Consider the following 24742-nt stretch of genomic DNA (forward strand, 5'->3'; position numbering starts at 1 on the left):
AACCTGACTGGTATACAATCTGGACCGGAGGCCTTGCCTTTATTAAGTGATTTAAGCTGCTTCGTTACTCTGAGGATATCTAATTCTATGTTTCTCATCTTGGCTGTTGTTCTTGATTGGAATTCAGGAATACTTACTTCGTCTTCTTTGGTAAAGGAGTTTCGGAAATCGTGTTTAATAAGAACTAAATCGAAACAAGGCCTCTGGAGTATACGACATTCCATTACAACTACTGATAGCCTTGGGATAGCCAGCAGTGCAAAACTATTTCATCTGGTTCGGAATATGCATCAGACTTCAGACTTCAAGGAAAATGTAATAATTCCAGTTGCAATGAAAGCAGGTGCTGGCAGGTGTGAATATTAGAGAACTATCACTTTAATAAGTCATGATTGCAAAGTACTATCACGAATATGTTACAGAAGAATGGAAAAGTCGGGGAAGGTCAGTTTGGATTCGGGAGGAGCGTAGGAACAGGAGAGGCAATACCGATATTACGGCTTCTCTTACAAAATGGGTTAAGGAAAGGCAAACCCAAATCTATAGCTTATGTACGCTAGCAGAAAGTTTTTGACAATGTTGACTGGAATACAATGTTTGAAATTCTGAAGGCAGCAGAAAAATAACTGATGATGGCCGAAGTCGAGAGGATATAAAATGTAGACTGACAATGGCAAAAAAAGCGTTTCTAAAGAAGAGAAATTTGCTAATGTCGAGGCCTACTTCAATGCAAAATTCTTTGATTTCGTCACGAAACTGAAAAATAAAATAAAATATAGTGGCCGATAGGCTATTTACAACTTGTGCAGAAACTAGACGTCAGTTGCAAGACTCGAGGAGCACGAAGAGGAAGAAGTGGTAGGAAAGGGAGTGAGACAAAGTTGTAGCCTACTGCGATGTTATTCAATCTGCACACTAAGCAAGCATTAAATGGAACGAAAGATAAATTGGGATTAGGAATTAAAGTTGACGGAGAGGAAATAAAAGCACTGAGGTTTGCTGATGTCGTTACAATTTTGTCAGAGATATCAAAGGCTTGGTAGAGCATTTAAACGGAATGGTCAGCGCCTTGGCAGGAGGACATAAGATCATCATCAAAAAAAGCTACACAAGGCTAATGGAATGTAGACGAATCAAGGCAGATAATGATGGGGGAGATAGATTAGGAAACGGAACACTAAAAGTAGTAGTGAAGTTTTACTATTTGGATAGCAAAATACACTCCTGGAAATGGAAAAAAGAACACATTGACACCGGTGTGTCAGACCCACCATACTTGCTCCGGACTCTGCGAGAGGGCTGTACAAGCAATGATCACACGCACGGCACAGCGGACACACCAGGAACCGCTGCCGTCAGTGCCAGCCAGTTTGCCGTGGCATACGGAGCTCCATCGCAGTCTTTAATACTGGTAGCATGCCGCGACAGCGTGGACGTGAACCATATGTGCAGTTGACGGACTTTGAGCGAGGGCGTATAGTGGGCATGCGGGAGGCCGGGTGGACGTACCGCCGAATTGCTCAACACGTGGGGCGTGAGGTCTCCACAGTACATCGATGTTGTCGCCAGTGGTCGGCGGAAGGTGCGCGTGCCCGTCGACCTGGGACCGGACTGCAGCGACGCACGGATGCACGCCAAGACCGTAGGATCTTACGCAGTGCCGTAGGGGACCGCACCGCCACTTCCCAGCAAATTTGGGACACTGTTGCTCCTGGGGTATCGGCGAGGACCATTCGCAACCGTCTCCATGAAGCTGGGCTACGGTCCCGCACACCGTTAGGCCGTCTTCCGCTCACGCCCCAACATCGTGCAGCCCGCCTCCAGTGGTGTCGCGACAGGCGTGAATGGAGGGACGAATGGAGACGTGTCGTCTTCAGCGATGAGAGTCGCTTCTGCCTTGGTGCCAATGATGGTCGTATGCGTGTTTGGCGCCGTGCAGGTGAGCGCCACAATCAGGACTGCATACGACCAAGGCACACAGGGCCAACACCCGGCATCATGGTGTGGGGAGCGATCTCCTACACTGGCCGTACACCACTGGTGATCGTTGAGGGGACACTGAATAGTGCACGGTACATCCAAACCGTCATCGAACCCATCGTTCTACCATTCCTAGACCGGCAAGGGAACTTGCTGTTCCAACAGGACAATGCACGTCCGCATGTATCCCGTGCCACCCAACGTGCTCTAGAAGGTGTAAGTCAACTACCCTGGCCAGCAAGATCTCCGGATCTGTCCCCCATTGAGCATGTTTGGGACTGGATGAAGCGTCGTCTCACGCGGTCTGCACGACCAGCACGAACGCTGGTCCAACTGAGGCGCCAGGTGGAAATGGCATGGCAAGCCGTTCCATAGGACTACATCCAGCATCTCTACGATCGTCTCCATGGGAGAATAGCAGCCTGCATTGCTGCGAAAGGTGGATATACACTGTACTAGTGCCGACATTGTGCATGCTCTGTTGCCTGTGTCTATGTGCCTGTGGTTCTGTCAGTGTGATCATGTGATGTATCTGACCCCAGGAATGTGTCAATAAAGTTTCCCCTTCCTGGGACAATGAATTCACGGTGTTCTTATTTCAATTTCCAGGAGTGTAACTGATGGTGGCGGAAGAAGAGAGGATATAAAACGTAGACTGACTATGGCAAGAAAAGCGTTTTTGAAATCGAAGCCTATTTCAATGGAAATTTCCTTGGTTTCGGCACGAAACTGAAAATGCAAGTTGTACTCCATACTGATCTTGGAGTTTATCAAACGGAAAAGTGAATGGATGGTGTGAAGTAGCATCTTACTGATTTTATAAAATGTCATGATATGCATCTCTGTCAGCGCTTTGTACACATTTTGCTAGCCACTTGTGTGACTGTTATTATGATAGATAGAACAGGATGAGGCAATTTTCTTTTCTGATCTTTCTCATGACATTAATAGAATATCTAAAACAAACTTAAATTCAGACCTCAGACGATGCTGCTCTGCGCGTGTCTGTTTCTTTCGTTGTGTGCCAGTGAGATGCGTATTGTAACCTCACCAGAGAAAATTGAAAGACAATAATTAAATGTTAACGAGAATAGAACCTAGTGTAACCTCCCAGCAAATAAAATAATTTATTGACAATGACAATTAAATGAGAAATAGCAATCTGAGCCAAATGTAAGCTGCCCACAAAAATGTAAGACAATTCAATGATAATGAAATCTCAGTGACAATGAAAACGCAAATAGACCGAAATGTCGATCTTAGGCCCTGTTCTTACCTCAGTAAAATTGCATCTGCTCTTATTTTTCGCCATAGCTTGGAGGAAATGCATCGCAAAAATTCTTTGAACTTAAGTAAATTTTTTCTTTAAGGAAATGCATGGGAAATTTTCTTTCAATAAAATGTTTGTTTTGTTAAAATGCTTGGTTTGAAAACAAAATTATTATTGGGGCGATTTTTGAACAAATTAATTACACTTAAGATGCATTACATTATCAGATGAGCGCAATGCTGCTTCATTACCTTATTTAAAACATATACCTCGTCCTGAACCTTGATCAGAGTCCCATGTCGACGCCCGTCGACTCCTCACACAGAACTGCGACTCTCTCTCGCGCGCTACTGCATGCTCTCGCGACTCGCTACGTACAACTAAACTCTCTCGCAACTCGACCGCAACTGCAACTGCCGACTCCCTACATGCAACTGAACTCTCGCGCGGTCAAGCGCAGACTAGTAACGATAAATAACTCTCTGGTAAGAGATTTTGTCATGCCTCGCCATCGCTGTACTAAATACATACGCGTTTCAGTATTAAAATGCTTATTTTAAAAATTTCTTTATCTGAAGTTATATAATACCAGTAGATTTGCACAGCAAAAAAGACAAAAAATCCCTGTACCTATCCGCCATACTTCCGGCATGGTATGTGGCTGTATTACAAGGCCCAAGTCATGCTACATTGGTTTGAGGAAGTACATAGAGTATAGCACACTAAGGCATACAGCTATGACAATCGTGCAGTCCCCTACGTTAATGGGTGCCGTCGTATGTAGGGTGCAGCAGTTATGTATGAATAAAAAGATTTGCAGATACACAAAATTGAATTATTTCAGCACAATATTCCCTGATTTCAACGAAAAATTTACTAATTTCGACACAGAATTGCGTGATTTCTATGCAGAATACTATGATTTCACCAGGAAATTTTCTGATTTCGATACAAACTCGTTCATTTCCATAAAAAATTCAATGTTTTCAAAGCTAGGTAAAACTGTTCGATGTCGAAACGAACATCGCCTATTTCGATTCTTAAGTCAATGATTTAATTGAAAAAATTGAAAAAAAGCAATCAAGTTGTACTAGCCCATTATCCTATTGAGAGATTCTGTCAGAGGATGAAGTGAACTACAACATTTCTTTGTCACGTCTTCTATAACTGCAAGCAGCTTAGACAGAAGCCAAGTCTTTCGTTACAATTTGCGGTAGGAATCACTTAAAATGTATGCCGAACACTAGATTGCTTTCTGTTTGGAGGATTGAGATTCAGAGTTTAACATAGTCTACATCAAGATCATTCGAGACAAAATGCTAGGTGACAGTGATGAGAGTGTAAATCAGTAGTGATCTCGTTAAGAGAACCACACCAGCATTCGTCTTAAATGATTTAGAAATCCGGTGTAAACGTTCGAGCTGGTGTACTTTCCTTGGAAGTATAAATATGAATTCTGAGATCATACACTTTTATATAGACATACTGACCTGTTGTAATTGCAGTAGCCAGTTTGTAACTTCATTCGATAAATGCTATAATATACACTCCTGCAAATTGAAATAAGAACACCGTGAATTCATTGTCCCAGGAAGGGGAAACTTTATTGACACATTCCTGGGGTCAGATACATCACATGATCACACTGACAGAACCACAGGCACATAGACACAGGCAACAGAGCATGCACAATATCGGCATTAGTACAGTGTATATCCACCTTTCGCAGCAATGCAGGCTGCTATTCTCCCATGGAGACGATCGTAGAGATGCTGGATGTAGTCCTGTGGAACGGCTTGCCATGCCATTTCCACCTGGCGCCTCAGTTGGACCAGCGTTCGTGCTGGACGTGCAGACCGCGTGAGACGACGCTTCATCCAGTCCCAAACATGCTCAATGGGGGACAGATCCGGAGATCTTGCTGGCCAGGGTAGTTGACTTACACCTTCTAGAGCACGTTGGGTGGCACGGGATACATGCGGACGTGCATTGTCCTGTTGGAACAGCAAGTTCCCTTGCCTGTCTAGGAATGGTAGAACGATGGGTTCGATGACGGTTTGGATGTACCGTGCACTATTCAGTGTCCCCTCGACGATCACCAGTGGTGTACGGCCAGTGTAGGAGATCGCTCCCCACACCATGATGCCAGGTGTTGGCCCTGTGTGCCTCGATCGTATGCAGTCCTGATTGTGGCGCTCACCTGCACGGCGCCAAACACGCATACGACCATCATTGGCACCAAGGCAGAAGCGACTCTCATCGCTGAAGACGACACGTCTCCATTCGTCCCTCCATTCACGCCTGTCGCGACACCACTGGAGGCGGGCTGCACGATGTTGGGGCGTGAGCGGAAGACGGCCTAACGGTGTGCGGGACCGTAGCCCAGCTTCATGGAGACGGTTGCGAATGGTCCTCGCCGATACCCCAGGAGCAACAGTGTCCCTAATTTGCTGGGAAGTGGCGGTGCGGTCCCCTACGGCACTGCGTAGGATCCTACGGTCTTGGCGTGCATCCGTGCGTCGCTGCGGTCCGGTCCCAGGTCGACGGGCACGTGCACCTTCCGCCGACCACTGGCGACAACATCGATGTACTGTGGAGACCTCACGCCCCACGTGTTGAGCAATTCGGCGGTACGTCCACCCGGCCTCCCGCATGCCCACTATACGCCCTCGCTCAAAGTCCGTCAACTGCACATACGGTTCACGTCCACGCTGTCGCGGCATGCTACCAGTGTTAAAGACTGCGATGGAGCTCCGTATGCCACGGCAAACTGTCTGACACTGACGGCGGCGGTGCACAAATGCTGCGCAGCTAGCGCCATTCGACGGCCAACACCGCGGTTCCTGGTGTGTCCGCTGTGCCGTGCGTGTGATCATTGCTTGTACAGCCCTCTCGCAGTGTCCGGAGCAAGTATGGTGGGTCTGACACACCGGTGTCAATGTGTTCTTTTTTCCATTTCCAGGAGTGTATTTTTGATAATGGCAGCGAACCTGTGGGTGTGTGTTCTGGAATTGGTGGTGTCTAATAGTGTATTTTAAATACGACAGTATGCCATCTTAGGCACTGTATAACATTAAAACACTTGATAATGGCACTTTAAAGCCGAAATAATGACCGTGTAAATGTAACACTGCAAATAAAAAACAGTCTAATGGCGGTACTGACTTTAAAGTGAGAAATTTCTATCGCACCAGAGCCTTCCTATGGAAAAAAAAACCTTATTGGTTATAGAAACACATTTTCATATAACAGAAAGACTTGTTCATTGCAGTACATCTAGTTGAATTTGTCTATGAAGAGGTGTAGTACATTTGGGAGTCTGAGGAAGAATGCAGAGGATCAAATGGTTGAAATGGCTCTGAGCACTATGGGACTTAACATTTGAGGTCATCAGTCCCCTAGAACTTAGAACTACTTAAACCTAACTAACCTAAGGACATCACACACATCCCTGCCCGAGGTAGGATTCGAACCTGCAACCGTAGCGGTCGCGCGGTTCCAGACTGAAGCGCCTAGAACTGCTCGGCCACATCGGCCGGCAAGAATGCAGAGCAATGCGTCTACGTCGGCATGCTCGGTTGTGCCAGTGGCCAGCTGTCTAACGGTCTGCACAACCTGTAACCCTCTGCTGTGAGATGGCAAATACCCAACTGTCTGAATACCTCTGAGTATTAGCCGGTGGCTCTCCCGGTGACAGCGTCTGGGTATCGGCTGCTCGGATGTGCTGTGATCCTGCATTTGTGACATATTTCAATCTTAGGAAGCTGCAGAGGGCTAGGTTACAGACCGCTATTCTCATAGTAACTCATTCTTTTTTCGTCGTCTCTTTTTGAAACTTATTTGATGGTGATGACTTAGCTGTCCGCTTCATATAAACACTTTTTTTTCACAAATGGATGAGGTACATACCTGGTGCATATAACTCTCGCGTGTTTTTACGATCTTGTGGCAGACTACTGACCATATCGGTTGGTGCTTGTTTAATAGCTGTTAAGCCATTCCGTACTTTGATTCCTGCTGACATTCAGCAGTTCAACTTCTCCCAGAGGACAGGGGTGCTTGAATTTTTTGAATTTTCTTGAAAAACGTTTATGTGGGCCAGTGTGCAATTGACATAATTTTAACCTTAGGATACACTGAATATCCCGCCATCTTCGATTTGGGTAAAAACATAAGTGTGCTTCTTGCATTTTGAAAAATTCCCGCCATTTTGGCTTAGGTCTCATCGGCTGCGATGCCAGAGTGGTTATGCAGCGCCATCACAAATAGCACAGTGATGGCAAAAGATTGAACTCCTAACTTAGCTTTTTGAAATTCCCACAATTTTTAACTTATGGCAAGTGGGTTCGGGTTCTAAACTCTAGACTTGATGCCTTGGGTCAGTGGCACGATGCCTGTTGTCTATGGCTAGCCTCCAACAAGTGAGTAGCCCTCTTACATTTCAAACTAGAATTTCCTACTAATTTATAATCGGCACAAGTAAACTCTTGGATTCTAAGCTTGTGACTAAGTCCTGATGGTTATGAATATGTGATGGTAGCTGGGAATTGTACGATGGTGTGCAGGTACAGTGACAGTGTGTGTACAAGGGTGGGCAGGTGGCATGGGGACTTTCCCACATTTGTCTAAAAAGCGATTGTTCATCTACATCTACATCTACATTGATACTCCGCAAGCCACCCAAAGGTGTGTGGCGGAGGGCACTTTACGTGCCACTGTCATTACCTCCCTTTCCTGTTCCAGTCGCGTATGGTTCGCGGGAAGAACGACTGTCTGAAAGCCTCCGTGCGCGCTCTAATCTCTCTAATTTTACATTCGTGATCTCCTCGGGAAGTATAAGTAGGGGGAAGCAATATATTCGATACCTCATCCAGAAACGCATCCTCTCGAAACCTGGCGAGCAAGCTACACCGCGATGCAGAGCGCCTCTCTTGCAGAGTCTGCCACTTGAGTTTATTAAACATCTCCGTAACGCTATCACGGTTACCAAATAACCCAGTGACGAAACGCGCCGCTCTTCTTTGGATCTTCTCTATCTCCTCCGTCAACCCGACCTGGTACGGATCCCACACTGATGAGCAATACTCAAGTATAGGTCGAACGAGTGTTTTGTAAGCCACCTCCTTTGTTGATGGACTACATTTTCTAAGCACTCTCCCAATGAATCTCAACCTGGTACCCGCCTTACCAACAATTAGTTTTATATGATCATTCCACTTCAAATCGTTCCGCACGCATACTCCCAGATATTTTACAGAAGTAACTGCTACCAGTGTTTGTTCCGCTATCATATAATCATACAATAAAGGATCCTTCTTTCTATGTATTCGCAATACATTACATTTGTCTATGTTAAGGGTCAGTTGCCACTCCCTGCACCAAGTGCCTATCCGCTGCAGATCTTCCTGTATTTCGCTACAATTTTCTAATGCAGCAACTTCTCTGTATACTACAGCATCATCCGCGAAAAGCCGCATGGAACTTCCGACACTATCTACTAAGTCATTTATATATATTGTGAAAAGCAATGGTCCCATAACACTCCCCTGCCTACTGAAAATCTTTAAGCAGCACACCGTTTTAAACTTAAGTCAACTGGGCTCTTACCATAGGCATGTGGGGTAAGGAAAGATTATTTAAACATGCAAGTTGTGTCAGTAAATCGTGTATCAGGTAGATGGAGGAAATTTTTTAAATTTGTGACAACAAGGCTACCACAATTGTAAACTGGGCTCTTGGATTTGATAAGTGACCTTGTTCCTCTGAGACATCGGGGGAAAATCTTGCTTTCTGAACTTAGCCAAGTGATAAGGCAGCCACATAGGCTGGTTTCATATCCCCTCTTCCGCCATCTTGGATTCTATAAGTAGAAAATGCAAACTACCAATTATACAGGCTGAACTTCCTGTCCATAGGTCACTCATCTTGGATTGTGACGTCAGAGGGCTCAGGAAAGCCTTGTGACCATCTTGGTTTCTATACGTAGGACATGTGAGTTGGCAACAATGCAGGTCTGCCACCTTTTATTTCCCACCACTGGGACAATTGTCCATGTTGGCTTTCTTTTAATTTCTCACTATTTTACACTTAGGACAACTGGGCTCATAACACAAGTGGCCTGTGACATCATGGAAAACCATGGATTCTGTAATTTTCCTGTATTTTTTGAATTTACCACCAATTTGCACATAGGCCAGTTGAGCGATGATGTCAAAGAAGGGGAGCAGGATTATGCAATTGTTGTATCTTTGATGTTGCCCCTTGTGCACTACCAGATTGCTGCTCTCTGCCTTCAAGTACTTTGTCACGTTATCTTTCAATAAGATAAGGGAAAGCCATGTGATATCTGTGTTGTCCTGATCTACCTTGGTATAGAGGCTGTTCTTCTGTTGCTCTGGCCAGCATCTTCTCCACGTTTCTCACCCGATGAAAATGTCTGGCTCCTGAGAGTCTTATGTGCTACCACCCGCCATTTTGATTCATGAACTCTTGCAGAGAGTTGAAGGAGTGTGAAATGTCGGAACCATATGTCATCCAAGCTCACGTCTGACACGTCGACCAACTACTTTAGAGCCATAGTTGCTGCCAGATCTGGGTACTGTATTTTACACCCTGTATTTCCCACAGTCATCTAAAAATTTAATTATGCATTCTTTCTACTATACTTTCTGGCGCTGCAGTTATGATGGACTGCACAGTATTTGTAGATGTAGATGATGATATAGCGACATCTCTCACTCATAATATTTTCGTCGCAGTTTACAGGTATGATACTGGACACCATATCATCCTATGATTCAGTGTGTATAGTGTGGTTATTTGTTCGTTGTGAATCATATCAACTACTGAAACCGAGATTTCTATGCTCTTACGTCCAGTCCTTTAACATTTCCAATCAACAGAAACAATACACACAGACTTACGTTAAAATTGTTAGGTTTTTTAGGCAGTTAATAGAAATACGTTGCATGTATGGGTTTACTTCCAGAGCCTGATTAGGCGAGAATCTCTGGGATATTGTTGCTCCAAGGCGTAGCTCTAGATACCTTCGTGCCCTACATTTAATAAATGTGAAAAGTCTCTTGGATTTACGTCATACCTAAGTGCTATGTTTACTTCCTGGACATTGCCCATTGTTTTATTTATGATGTTCTGTTAATAGCTCAGTGACAGCCGCAAAAGCCTTGTCTGGCGATATCAAAAGTGTACAATAAATTACGTTTTGTACAACTTCCTCAGTCCTGAGTTTAGATTTTATGAATTAAAAGTTTGTTCTTTAGTCAATTCACTGTTCTGGGACAAGATAAGACTACTACACCACATTTCAAAATTGATGTGGTGCACCAAAATTTCGGGACATGAGCAAAGTGAATACTATTTGTGTTAAAAATTACTGAATAAAGTGGAATGCTCAGAAAATTTAGTATTAAATGCCTAAAATTTTTGAAAACAATGCCACTGGAAAGTGCAAGTCTAGGTCGTTGCCGAACCTAGTGCTACATTGAAAAAAAAAATCACTATGTTGCTGTGATGAATTGAACACAATTATTTCATAGTGTAGGGTATCTCAGCATATTCTAAACACAAATTAGTTCGAAATTACTAAATACCATTAGAAATTACCTTTATTTCTTGAACACATGCTGATATTGCAATAATCAGCTTACTTCAAACAGATTATGATACCCCATAAGAACATGTAGGAACGAAAAGAAGTGATGACAGAAGACAAATGTTGTAAAGTATATGCCACAATCAGACACACAGAAAGTTTAGTTTATTCCCTGAGTTAGAAAAAAAAAGTTTGATGTGGCATATACTCTACATAAGGACACAGGAGGTGATGGTGATGTTCTCGTTTGGGATAGCAAATATAAACACAGTACATTTCTAAGGAGATATAGCCCGTAACTTCATTCGACATGATTCGTTGTTCCCTTGTCTTCTTTCGCTTGTACTATCCGCAGCTCAACCACCTGGAAAAAAGAAAGATCGCTTGAACTCCACAATGAAAAGACGTGGGAAACTGGGTAAGAATACTCAAATGGTTGTTCCATCTCAAACTTTTACATTGTCAAGTCACATTAATGTGAGCGCCACCCATATTCAACATCAACATGCAATAATCACTTATACAAAGCAAGTGGGAGCACTAGCAGTGGAGGGCACATAAAGCATGTCGGGGGGGATTCGCAAAACAGCGAAGTCGTTGTCATAACACGGAAACGGATAAATTTATCTGACGTCCAAATGGACATGACCATTGTCTTTTGGGCCAAGCATGGAAACATTTCCGGAACTACTAAGTTAGTAAACTGCTCACGTGCCGCCGTGGTTAAAGTACACCGTGGTGGGCAAAATGGTGCTATCCAAAACTCGCCCCAAGGCATCTGCTGCAACATGCGACGTAGATGACAGGGGTGAACGATGGCTGTGGAGAAGTGTACTTGTGAGTAGACACGCAACTGTTGGGCAACAGATGGTCCAGATGAACCAAGAGGATACCTAAACTGTCTCCTCAATAGTCTTTCAGTGAACAGTGCTGCATGTGGGCCTCAGCAGCAGGCCCGCGTTTCTTGCTCTCATGCTGACTGTTGTTCACCAGTGGCGGAGGCTGGGATTTGCACGCCAATACCGCAGTTGGATGTCCACTGAGTGGCGACAAGTGTCCTTTCAAGATGAATCACGTTTTATGCTCCATCAAACAATGGCCGTTAGCATGTATGGCATGAAATGTCTGAAAGCAACTGTAGGAAGGATTCAAGCTGGAAAACATTCCCTGTGTGATCTCCTCATTCCGAAGCGAATAATGTATCAACGCCGGTATGCATGTATCCTTGAGGGCCATGTCCACCCCTATATGCCATCTGCTTTTCCTCTGCACGTTGGCATCTACCAACAGGACAATGCAACCTAGCAGACGTCTCACAATGTACATGGGTGGCTCAGAGAGCACCAGGATGAAGTTTCCATACACCCCCAGACATCAGACTTCCCGGATTTAAATCCAGTCGAGAATCTGTGAGACCTTGTCGGCTGCATTGTTCGCACCATGGATCGTCAACCAAGAAACCTAGCGCAGCTGGTCACGGCTCCACAACCCTATTGGTGCTTTCCAGAACTTCACCAACTCTCTTCCTGCATGTCTCACAGCGGTCCGCACTGTAGAAGGTGGTTATTGAGGTGTTTGAGAGGTGTTCATATTAATGTGGCTGGACACTGTACCAAGAAGACCGAGTAACGAACGCAAAGTTAACGATTCTCCTAGGTACACACGTCTTTCTTTCAAATTTCCATCTCAAGCAATGATAGCGGAAATTAAGTTTCTTCTGGGATACAGAAAAATGGTATTGTTATTTTTAATCGCTGTTGTATGTGTGAGTTGTTCCCAGTACATTCCGTGTTTGATGTTCATTTTTCTCTGTAGGAACAATTTGCAATCAAGCAAATAGGCTTACAGTCAAAACGATAGATGTCAGCTCCGTGGACCAAGAACCTCAGGCTCCTGAGAAAGCAACGGATGTGGTAGTATTCAAAGCTCTCCCTGGGATCTCGGCTGTACCGCAACACAGCTAAGATTGGCGACGACTGCCTTGCTACAAGCCAGCCACCGATAAATATGCATGGAATTGCTGTCAGATGACTGTCGCGTCCACCGCCGGTACCATAAACATATTTATCGGTAGGCTTACAGAAAGTTCAGCACGACATGATGGCGCCAAAAGCGCCCTTGGAGACAACATGACCACAGAACTAATTTCCTACACTGATCACGAGCTATCTGGAAACTGATCGAGTAACCTTCTGCCAGGGAGGTAGTTATGCAGCCACCAAGCACCTAGCCGAACACTTTCACCCAAAGCTGCCTCTGTCCTCCGAGCAGTCAAGCCGTCGCCGAGCACCACTCACCACCGACCACTGGCTTGTCTAACTCAGCTTTTCAATGAACACATCAGAACTGAACACATCACTTTCACTGTGTGTTGATTGTGTGCGTTTATTATACTTAGCATTGCCAGCTGTATCTGTGTGCTATTCGTTTCTGTTTAGTTTGCCCTGTGGTGGCTGTATGAACAAGGGCTATTCGGAAAATAAGGTCTGAATGGTTGTGAAATGGAAACGACATTGAAATTCCGATTAAGCTTTGCACAGATGTGTCTAATATACCTCTCGATTGAGTCACGCCACTCTTTTCAGTTCTGAGCACACAGTGAGCACGTAAAGATGCCAAGAACAATAGTGTGCCGCGCCAAATATGAGCGCCTGCTGCGAGGTTGTGCCTGATCTCATGCAGTTCCTTCTTCATGACAATTCTCAGCGGCGTACTGCGGAGGCAATAAGCATGTCCATGCAGCGTTTTCAGTGGGAAGTGTTTGAACACCCACGATACAGCACAGACTTGCACCCTCTGATGTGCTACTCACATGAACCGCTGACTATGAAGGCATTTTGGCACAGACCTTCGTAGAGAAGTGGCGAAAAGCATAGGCGGCCGCCTCCAACGACGAAGGTGTTGAAAAGTTGAGCGCTAAAACAAATGTCTAAATCGGACTGGCAACTCTGTAGCGAAGTAGCTGGAAAGTGTGACAAACTATTCCAAATAAAATATTTTTGATTTTCACTGTGGTTTCCATTTCGCGGCCGATCGTACCTTACTTTACGAATAGTCTCGTTTGGTATTCGTTTCCTTGTTATGCGCAAAAGCTTGTAGTAGCAAAATAAAGTGAGCAAACTACGACTGGCAACCGAAGACCACGAGGCCGACGAGAACAAAGGACGAATAAAGAGAACACGAGTCACGAGACGTTGGTGTTCAACTGCTCTAGTGGCGCAGTGGTTAGACACTGGACTCGCATTCGGGAGGACGGCGGTTCAATCCCGCGTCCGGCCATCCTGATTTAGGTTTTCCGTGATTTCCCTAAATCACTCCAGGCAAATGCCGGGATGGTTCCTCTGAAAGGGCACGGCCGACTTCCTTCCCCATCCTTCCATAATCCGATGAGACCGATGACCACGCTGTCTGGTCTCCTTCCCCAAACCAACCAACCAACCAACTGCTCTAAAAATGAACTCTTGCGGCCAAGCGCCTGATTATCTGGCACAGTCAATAAGCCTCCTGTGAGACATGTTACGCTGCCGGCTACTTGCTAGAGCTGCGCAAGAAAGTGCAGCGTCGAAAGATGCTTATACACGTGCATAGTTCTTTGGATAGTGCTGGGGAGCGTCACGTTAATGTGCCAATGAAACTAGGTGAAAAGCAGACACATTTCAAGGTCAATGTCAAGATACACATTTACGTTGCAAAAGTATAACAACAACAGCAATAAAAAGAAAATCATGAAAGAATATGGTCATAAATACTCCTTTAAAATTCCATTTAGGTCATCAAACGTTCCAAATGGCCATCGCCGACTGCAGTACCCGTATGTAGTCGCTGGTGAAAGGACTTCTCGACAGAGTGTTCAAAGCGGATAAATCTTAACTTCTTAGTGCTGTAATTTCTCCGAAGTGGGATTTGGACTCTGTGTACAACTTCCTATTCGTTAGTTTTAGTGGTAATCTTCCCGTTGGACTTAATCAGTTAGTGATAGTTAACTAGTCTGTGAAACCTGTCGAAACACTTGCCGTTTCATTTCCACTGTTGATCTCAGTTCAAGAATAATTTTGTACCTTGAATGATTCCTTATTACTGGCTTAAACTTAACTGTTGTTTGTGTTTGACTATACATTCAGTGACTTATAAAGTATTGTTGTTCCTTGCTGCCTGAGAATGTAAATTAAAGCGTGTTGCTCCCTTCGGTCCAACAAGTTTGCTATTTGCTTTTGTCGGAATATACGATAAAAAATAGATGGTTCCCCTATAAACTACTGACTTCATTATGTGGATGCGATAATATCCTAAATTTCAATGTAGTTGCATAAAACTTCTCAGCAAAAGCAACGAAATGAAAACAGATACTTCTGTGCTGCGACAACGACATCGCATGAAGAAAACAGGTTGGTGGAACTATTGTAACATTAATATGTCGTTCAAATGCGGCAAGATACAACAAGGCTCCTTATACGTTCTGCTGCCCCAGTGTAAGAGGAGACAGTTATGCCACCTTGACACAGTTCCGAACACAAGCGAACGAGTAAAGAACGAGAGTTCTCTCTGGTGTAAGCGGTAGGCCAGTGCGACCGAACTGCATTTAGTCGATCCGAATTCGCTAGTATCCTTTCGTATTGCGTTCGCGATCAGTCTTCTAGCGAAACAGCAAAGGAAGTTCACGACTTCACAGCTTCGGCGCTACAGTACAGAATTCTCCGGTCAAATATCTTGTCTTGTTCACATGAGTTGGGTGTGGGTGAGCGATGGAATGGTGTGACCAGAATTCATCGTTGCTGGTAGTACAATATACACTGTCCAGTAGCATTAGTGGTGAGCTGTGGTAACATTTGCTGTTTTGAAGAGCGCGCTGCAGCATGTAGTGTAAAGCTCTCGCCTTCCGTTTCTGGCGGTGGCGCCGCTGTGGCAATCGCAGCTTTGGTGTCTCCCTCTGGTAGGAAAGGTGAAAGGTTGCCTGTTCGCGTGCATTTAAGCGGCGCGATCAGCTCGCCGGTTTTGCCGTCTTGATCCCCTTCACCCCCTGATTGCTCCCCTCCTCTCCTGTCCCCTTCCCCTGCCACGCCTTCACTGCCGTGTCCCCCCTACCCTCCATATCCTTTCCCAAGGTGGCTTCCATCAACTCCCCCTCCCGGATGATGCCCGCTCTCCCTCCATTTATCCCTCCTATCAACTCTGATCCTCACCCCCCCTCGTTTCTATGGGCTCCCTCTTCCCCCCTTCCACCCTGTGTTTCTCCCCACCTAACCTCTCTCTACCTCCCTTCTCCCCCCTCTGGAGTCCTTTTGTTTTCCCACCCTCTGCCTTCCCCACTTCCTGTCGCATCTGCCCAGCACCCCCACCCCTCTTATGGGTCCTCATCCTCCATTGGCTCCTTTCCCCTCTCCCCCCTTCGCTTTTCCTCACCTTGGCCCCTTTTTTATTTTCCCATCATCTGTCCAGTTCTCTCCTACCTGCTCTCGGCTGTGGTATGTCATATTTTCGTGCAGTGTTCCAGTGGATGTTCAGTGTTGTTTCGTCTTTTCCCATGTTGCGAACAGAAACCATGCTGTCGCTGGGTGTGTATTTTATGTCTTTTGCGAACAGAAACCAGACTGTCGCCGTGTTTTTTAATTGTCTGTCTATTATTTTACCTGTCTGTTTCATATGAATTTTATTCGTATCATCATCCCTTTGTTCTATGTTTTAAGTTCCACGATTTTATTTTCGCCATGTTCCTATTTTAGTCTCCGATTTTATCGCCTGTTTTTGTTATTTATTCTCTTCATCCTTTTAAAACAAAGTCTGTAGGCTGAAGGGCGGCATACTAAGCTGCTGCCAGCCCGCCCCCTTTGGAGGGAATCGAAATTCAATAAAGAAAAAAAAAAAACTCGCCGGTTGGTCAGTCGGAGTGAGTCTGTGTCATTCTGTCAGTCTCTGCGACTCTGGTTAGTTGGTCAGCCGGGTCAGTGTGAGGCAGTCAGTGTCTGTTTGTCGTCCGGAGTGCTAGTATGTGTTAGGCCTCCAGTCTGCTCGAGTTTGTTCAGGCAATGGTCATTGGCGGTTGGATCGATCGGTTGGTCGGTCGCGCACTGGGACACAAGATGACTGGTCCGTCTTGAGCGTCGGCGCATGTGAGGTCGCCACTCCAGTCCAGTGGGCCGCGCCGTGTAGAGAGGGGTAGTGGCTTCGCGGTCGACACGAGAGCAACAGGAGTCAAACCACGACATCGGTCTGGCCGCTGCGAGATGCGACGCCGTGAGACGGGAGATCGGCTCACCTTCCTGCGTCCGTTGAAGCGGCTGGCAGCGGCCGGTTCAGGAGAGCGTTTTGGGGGTGCTACGCAGGTATTCGCCAGACATCGCAGTTTATTAGAAGTTAAGTGATTCGTGATATGTTGTTTCATTTCCTTGTTAAATCCTACTTGCTCTCTTGGTCAGTCTCTCGTCCCCAGCTTGCTCGTCTGTCTCCCGTCCGCATTTTGTTAGGCAGTTAGTGTCTGTCTATCTGTCTGTCGGTCGGTCTGCCATACGTTAATAGCTGCCTCTGTCATGTTTGTCACTTTCGGTGTTAACGAATTTATTGCTTAAGGTGTAAAGACGGAATTTCTGAAAGATGTTTTTATCTTGACTATCATCTTGCGAGGTGGTATATGTGTAATGTAGAGCATGTTTGTACATTTTATGTGAGACTGCATTTCATGGTTCAAATGGTTCAAATGGCTCTGAGAACTATGGGAATTAACTGCTGTGGTCATCAGTCCCCTAGAACTTAGAACTACTTAAACCTAACTAACCTACGGACATCACACACATCCATGCCGAAGGCAGGATTCGAACTTGCGACCGTAGCGGTCGCGCGGTTCCGGACTGTAGCACCTAGAACCGCTTGGCCACTCCGGCCGGTTGCATTTCATGGTCATTTTAGTATATAAAGTTGCCACCCTTCCACCGTAAGAAGTCTTTTAAAAACAAGTTGCGCTTTCGGTGGCAAATAATTTTAATGTGAGTGTTTTGTACCATTTCTATCCCTCTTACAGGGTGCATAGTTTATGTGTTTGTGAGTTGTTAAATTTTTTAGTTTAAAGTAATCTGGTGTCTTGCAGATTTGCACCAGTGTAGTCTTTCAGAGGTTGTTGTGAGCAGTCGTGACTATGTGTGTGTTAAAAGGGAGCAGCAAGGTTTTCAGTCCGAAAGCTTATACTATATATATATATATATATATATATATATATATATATATATATATATATATATATATTTCTGCCTCTGAATAAATTGTAACTTGATATTTACTGGGTGCTTTCTGATTATAGTTTTAAATCTGTTTCAAAAGAAAAAAAAGAAAAGACGTTTAGGAATAAAATTTCCATTTATTAAAAAAAACTAATTTGTTTCGTCAGTTACTATTGGCAACTGCTTCCAAGCTCACGTAGTGTAATTAAATGTGTTAATGTTCCTGATGAATCACTAGTAAATAAAGTAAATTCTTAAGAAAAGGTTTTGAAAGTAAAATTACAGTTCATTACTGGACTTGTGGCCTAACACATACTCACACTTCAGACGACAGACAGACAATAACTTCCCCACACTGACCTGGCTGACCAACTAACCAGAGTCGCCGAGGCTGACAGACTGACCCAGACTCATTCCGACTGACCAACCGCCGAGCTCATAGCGCCCCTTAAATGCTCGCGAACAGGCAACCTCCCCTTTCCCATCAGAGGGAGACATCAAAGCTGCGATTGCCACAGCGGCGCCACCGCCAGAAACGGAAGTCGAGTGCTTTACACTACGCACTGCGGCGAGCTCTTCAAAACAGCAAATTTTACCACAGCTCAAATGGTTCAAATGGCTCTAAGCACTATGGGACTCAATATCTGAGGTCATCAGTCCCCTAGAACTTAGTACTACTTAAACCTAACTAACCTAAAGGCATCCCACACATCCATGCCCGAGGCAGAATTCGAACCTGCGACCGTATCAACAGCGCGGTTCCGGACTGAAGCGCCTAGAACCGCTCGGCTGCAGCGGCTGGCAGTAGCTGTAATGTGGCCATCTGTCAAAAGCTTGAGTAACCACATTTTACTGCGCGGACCCCTACCAAACTTACAGGAAGGGAGCCAACGAGGTTATGGACGGTGCCGAGAGCGATGTGGGGCCGTGCCCAGCTGCGCTAGGTTTTTCGGTTGAGGATGCATGGCGCGAACAGTCGCATGGGGGAGTCCTACAGATTCTTGACTGAGCTTAAATTTAGTAAGTTTGGTGGACAGGGGAGCACGGTAAAGTCATCTTGGTGCTTTTCGAACCAAGAACGTACACTGTGAACTATGTGACACGTTGCATTGTCCTGCTGGTAGATGCCATCTTGTAGAGGAAACACAGGCTGCATGCAGGGATGGGATCGCTCCCCAAGAAGAGATGCATACTTGCGTTAATACACTGTGCCTTCCTGATGACAACATCGCCAGACCATATCGCACCTGTTTGCTTTCAGACGTTTCACACTGTACACGTAATTAGCGATCTGTCCTATGAACCAAGCGCCTGCTGCAAAGGCCCATTCGCAGCAATGTACACTGAACTGTTGTTGAGGAGACACTGTAGGTTCCCGTTGATTCATCTGTGGAGTCAGGTGCTCAACAGCTGCTTATATGTCTAATAGCCCGTACACATCTCTGGAGTCATCATCCACCCCTCTCATCTATGGCCCTTGGTACACCATAGTTGCCTCAGTCCCAGTTGGATTGCACCATTTTGCCATGCACGGTATACTTTTACCACGGCGGTACGCGGCCAGTTTACAAACTTAGCCAGCCGGCCGCGGTGGTCTCGCGGTTCTAGGCGCGCAGTCCGGAACCGCGCGACTGCTACGGTCGCAGGTTCGAATCCTGCCTCGGGCGTGGATGTGTGTGATGTCCTTAGGTTAGTTAGGTTTAAGTAGTTCTAAGTTCTAGGGGACTGATGACCACAGCTGTTAAGTCCCATAGTGCTCAGAGCCATTTGAACCATTTTTTTTTACAAACTTAGCCGTTCAGGAAATGCTTCCACCCTTGACCCGAAAGACATGATCCTGTCCTTTCGGACGGCAGATAAATTGCTCCGTTTTCTTATTATGACAAGCGAATGCACTGTTTCCTGTGTCCGCCCCTCCCCCACTCCCGACTCTTTTTACATACTCTCCACTGCTAGTGCCGCCAACTCCCGTCTGTGAGCGGTTATCGCACATTGACTTTGAAGATAGGCGGTGGTTACATTAATGTGGCTGGACCGTGCACGAACGGTGGTCAAAACCGTCCGGAAAGCTTGTGAGGTGTTGCACGGTAGTTTGTGCTAGGAAATACTATTTCAGGAAAAAATTCATACTTGCGCCGTTTCCTAGTTACTTAGCGCTGTAGTTAGCCAATCAGTTCGCTGTGTACTCAAATTCGAGCAGCCTGCTAGATACAGTATCACCAAATTTGTTCTTCGTTTGCTTTCCTCAAACCGAATAATTCTAGCTTTTGCGCACCTAGCTTCATTTTATGACTACAGACAATGGCACTTTTTAACTGATGATGAGTCTTTGGACAAATAGGAACTTACGGAACCACAGATGTCTGTGCATTACCACATTTTAGTGCGAGCAAGTACTTGAATTTGAGCCCGAAGCCACCTGATTGGATAACGTCGATGATGATTAAATCGGAATCCGCGCACGGTATCGAATTTTTTCTTAACAATTATTTCTTAGCACAACCTACCCTACAACACCCTTACAAGCTTTTCGCACTATTTCAGACCAACCTATGTAACATAGGTGCTTCTGGTATCCAAGAGATCCACACCACAAATTTCGAAGGAAAATAAATATGGAAAAATATGTATGTATTTTAATAATTAAATATGAAAACAAAGGACGCACCTGATGATTGTCGTTACTTTAGTTCATAGTAGCTATAATTACGGTTGACGTCTCACAGTTGTAGCAGAGTTTTGATGGTAAATATGACTTACCCTGCCTTCTAGCAAACTATTAAGTAGCCGATGTGAGAGCTCCTATGTACCATATTTCACATTTCATTTTGTTGACATTACGCTGCTTAGACTTATTTTAATGAAATGCTTGATGTGTTTCGCACATGTCACTAGTGACATCGCTAAATATCTGAGACAGCAGCTATTGAAGTGCGAAATCATCACTGACGTAAATGTCTCCGGTTACTAAAAGCGGTAGTGTAAATAGTAGCCTTTTGTCAAGTTGAGTTGGTTGTTGGTACCAAAAGCAGTGATTTTAAATTTCTTTGTCAACTGTAATAAGAAGCCAGCGAAAAGCTTCGGTCGACGTATGTGCAGAAGACAGCTGTAGCTGCAATTCAGTGTTATGTGAACTAACTCTATGCATTTCACATTTCGTACGAATTCAGACACATAAACTCTACTTTCGTATCCTATTTTGCTTACTTCGTTAAAAACAACCCGAAATATTCCTTTCTGCATTGTGCCTCTAACATACAAGGTATTAGCTAATACGTGGGAAACCTCTGGGGAATGGATAGAGGACTTAAAAAGACGCAAAAAAAAATCACCTGTGCGTATGGTAAGTTCTTTTTACTTTCATAGTTACAGAACCTTTTTTGTTGTTACATTTTAGATTCGTTTCTGCCATTTTGTTTTCAAATTTCCAAGTGTATTCTACAGATCTTCTTTCTTTTCAAATACTTTCTTCTGATGGCTGAACGAAATGCTCAATAAGTCGACCAATAGGTTTAACACAGCCATCTGAACTCCGCAGCATGGACTGATTGTCTTTCTGGTTCCCATATTCCAGGTGTCTGCTGTATCTGCTGCGATGCTTCTCGAATATGTTGACGAATGATGGCAACATTCGCAATAGATCTTGAATATATTATGTGCTTTTAAAAGCTCCCAAAAATAAAAGTTCAATGCATTGAGAACAAGAGAGCGAGCAGGCCTAGATGTTTCCACACCACAGTAGAAACTATTAGTTTAAGTTTCGCTCTAGAGATAAAAATGAAAAAAATCCAAAGTAATCGTTATTAATCGCCAAATTCAACTTACAGGATGCTTAAAGGATGTGGAGGTAGTGAATGATTGTGTATATCTAGGGTCTCCGATCAATGACCCAAGAAAGTGTGATAAAGAAGTAAAACGAAGAATCGCATTTGGTCGATCTACAACGGTTTAACTCACTAATGTCTGGTAAAGCCGGGCAATAACGAAAACAACGAAGATGTACATGGTGGAGTCGTTGGTGTTTCCTGTATTCTTGTACGGCTATGAGAACTGGACCGTAGAAGGTAGTAGCATCCAATTATCTGGGAAACGATTATTTAAAATTGTTTTTGCTTGCAGAGAAAAGTGATGTAGTGCCCCATTGTGCATGAGCCACATGTTCTGACGTAAGTGTAGTGGAATGTCTTCCAGCAGAACATTTAAATGTTCCATTAAAAATTCACTGTATAATGTCCCAGTCAGTGTTTTCTGGTAAATGAGAGGTCCAATTGAGCAGCCTCCAATTATGCAGGGTGCCATACATTAATGCTAAACTCAACATTTTTAATGTGTTTTCGTAGTTGCAAAAGAATTCTCACCTGCATATGTATGAGTGATTTGCCTACAGTCCTCGTAAATTTTGCATCATCACTGGATAGCACAATAGTCAGAAAATTGTGATCTTGAGTATACATGACCCGTAACCAAGTACAAAAAGCTCGAAGTGGTACTCATCTCTGAAAATAGTTCACTAAAAATGAGATTCCAGACCGAAGAGGTGTCTGGGGACCCCCAGGACAGCGGTAGGATACCAGACTGACTGTCGCCCACTATACGGCTCGACAACCAGGAGTGTTGGTCTGGGGCGCCATTTCCTTCATAGCCGGATCCTATGGTTGTCATCCGCGGCACCCTCACAGCACAGCAGTACGCCATCAGTACTCTACGCCCTGTTTTGTTGCCCTCCTATACAATCTATCGTCGATTTACATTTCAGCAAGATAATGCTCGCCCGCACACGGCGAGAGTGTTTACTACTGGTCTTTGTGCTTGCGAAATGCTTTCTTCAAAAAATGGTTCAAATGACTCTGAGCACTATGGGACTTAACATCTATGGTCATCAGCCCCCTAGAACTTAGAACTACTTAAACCTAACTAACCTAAGGACATCACACAACACCCAGTCCTCACGAGGCAGAGAAAATCCCTGACCCCGCCGGGAATCGAACCCGGGAACCCGGGCGCGGGAAGCGAGAACGCTACCGCACGACCACGAACTGCGGACGAAATGCTTTCTTGTTCAGTCCTATGTCTCGATAGTTCTGAACGTTTGGAGGATTATGGGAAGGACCCTCGAACCACCAAGGGATTTTGAGGATCTAATGGCGCCCTTCAAGAGGACATCCAACAGCTCTATCAAACAATGCCAATCCGAATAACTGCTTGCATAAGAGCCAATGGTGAACCAACACATCATTAACTAGCTCAATTTGTGGAGCTCTCTCTCTTGAATAAATCACCCAATCATTTGAATCTTCCTGGCAGATTAAAACTGTGTGCCGGACCGTGACTCGAACTTAATTGTACTGTGAAGTTAAATGACTAAAAATATATTTACTTGACAACAGGAACTCAACCAATGAAGTCGAGCATCTGCTAGACCAGTACATGAAGTTGCATTCCAGACTCTTGTATGGATGTGGATTATGAAAATTCTTTATTTATATTCTACTACTGCTACCTCTCTCTGCATTGTGTCACTATTTCTGTGTACCATGTGTTTTGAAACCATGGCCAGATGCCCAAATTTAAACTTACTTCAAAATTAATGAATCAGCTTTGGGTTGTAAGAGGGAGGTGATGGTTAGAATATGGGGCTCGTCCAGGATTTTCTGAAAGTAAAATGTGAATACTGTGTTTGACTATTTTTCTTGTTGCAGACTAAAAGTGTATATTTTGTGAAAATATTAAGAATGTAATTTATATGACCAATGAGCCAAGTATGTACCACAGCTGTAAAACAGCAACAATAATAGCTAAAGGAGATCACAATCAAGAAGAAAAACGGATTAAAAATAAAAAGTAGGGTGAACAGTTAAGAATGTCGACTTCCAACAACAAAATTAAGCACTGGAAATATATTTTTGTTTTCTTTCTCTTATTAGTCAAGTGTTTTATTGTGTAATAATTAACAATGACAGTTACTGAACGGGAATATGCAGCAGTGAGGGATAACACAGATATGGCAGACTTAAGTAGTGTCATAAAAGGACAAGAAAGCTTTATTGATGAAGCAGTGAAACAAGAAAAATACTTTTGTGAATTATGTAGACTATTAAATCAACAAGATAATAATATTGACACAAGTACCATATTGGTATTGTCAGTAAAAATGAATGCAGATAATAAAGTCCAGTTCGATCAAATTTATCAACTTAAAGATAATAAGGATCAATTTGCAAAACTGCAAAAGAAAATCGAAATTGTCAGCTCAAAAAATTTAAACAATAAAGTAAGGACCAATTCACAGAAATTGGTCATTAAAAAGGAGCTCGACTAAATGATATCAATCAAAAAATTGATAGGTTAGATGGTCCAGAAGAGTCTGATGTGTAGAAGATAAATAGAGCTTAAATGCACACTGAAGTTAAGAATATCAAAGACGAAGTGCCTGAAGATATGGAAAAAGAAAACTCCTTTCGAAAAATTGTATTTGGAAATAAGTATTGTTGACAAAAATGTAAATAGTCGAATATTGACTTTGGTAACTAATGTTCATATTAAACTGGCACTTATTGAAAGTAGTTTCGTCAAACAGCTGAAGAGAATAGAGAATACAGTCACAGACAATGTAATATTAAGTAAGAACAAAACCAGCACCCTAGAAGGAAGTGGTTCTCGTTCTGCACAAAA

General features: G+C 44.2%; 1 protein-coding gene across 3 annotated transcripts in view; it reads right to left on the minus strand.

The window, feature by feature from the left end:
• Positions 1-10877: 10877 nt before the first annotated feature.
• Positions 10878-24742, minus strand: part of LOC126416410 (sodium-coupled monocarboxylate transporter 1-like) — a 253907-nt gene continuing 240042 nt past the window's right edge. For all 3 annotated transcript variants that reach the window (XM_050084124.1, XM_050084122.1, XM_050084123.1), the window contains exon 15: positions 10878-11226. In XM_050084124.1, coding sequence (XP_049940081.1) covers positions 11164-11226 — 63 coding nt within the window. In that variant the 3' untranslated portion in view covers positions 10878-11163. The remainder of the gene's footprint in view (positions 11227-24742) is intronic.

This window comes from Schistocerca serialis, chromosome 8 (assembly GCF_023864345.2).
Source record: "Schistocerca serialis cubense isolate TAMUIC-IGC-003099 chromosome 8, iqSchSeri2.2, whole genome shotgun sequence".
Taxonomy (NCBI): domain Eukaryota; kingdom Metazoa; phylum Arthropoda; class Insecta; order Orthoptera; family Acrididae; genus Schistocerca; species Schistocerca serialis.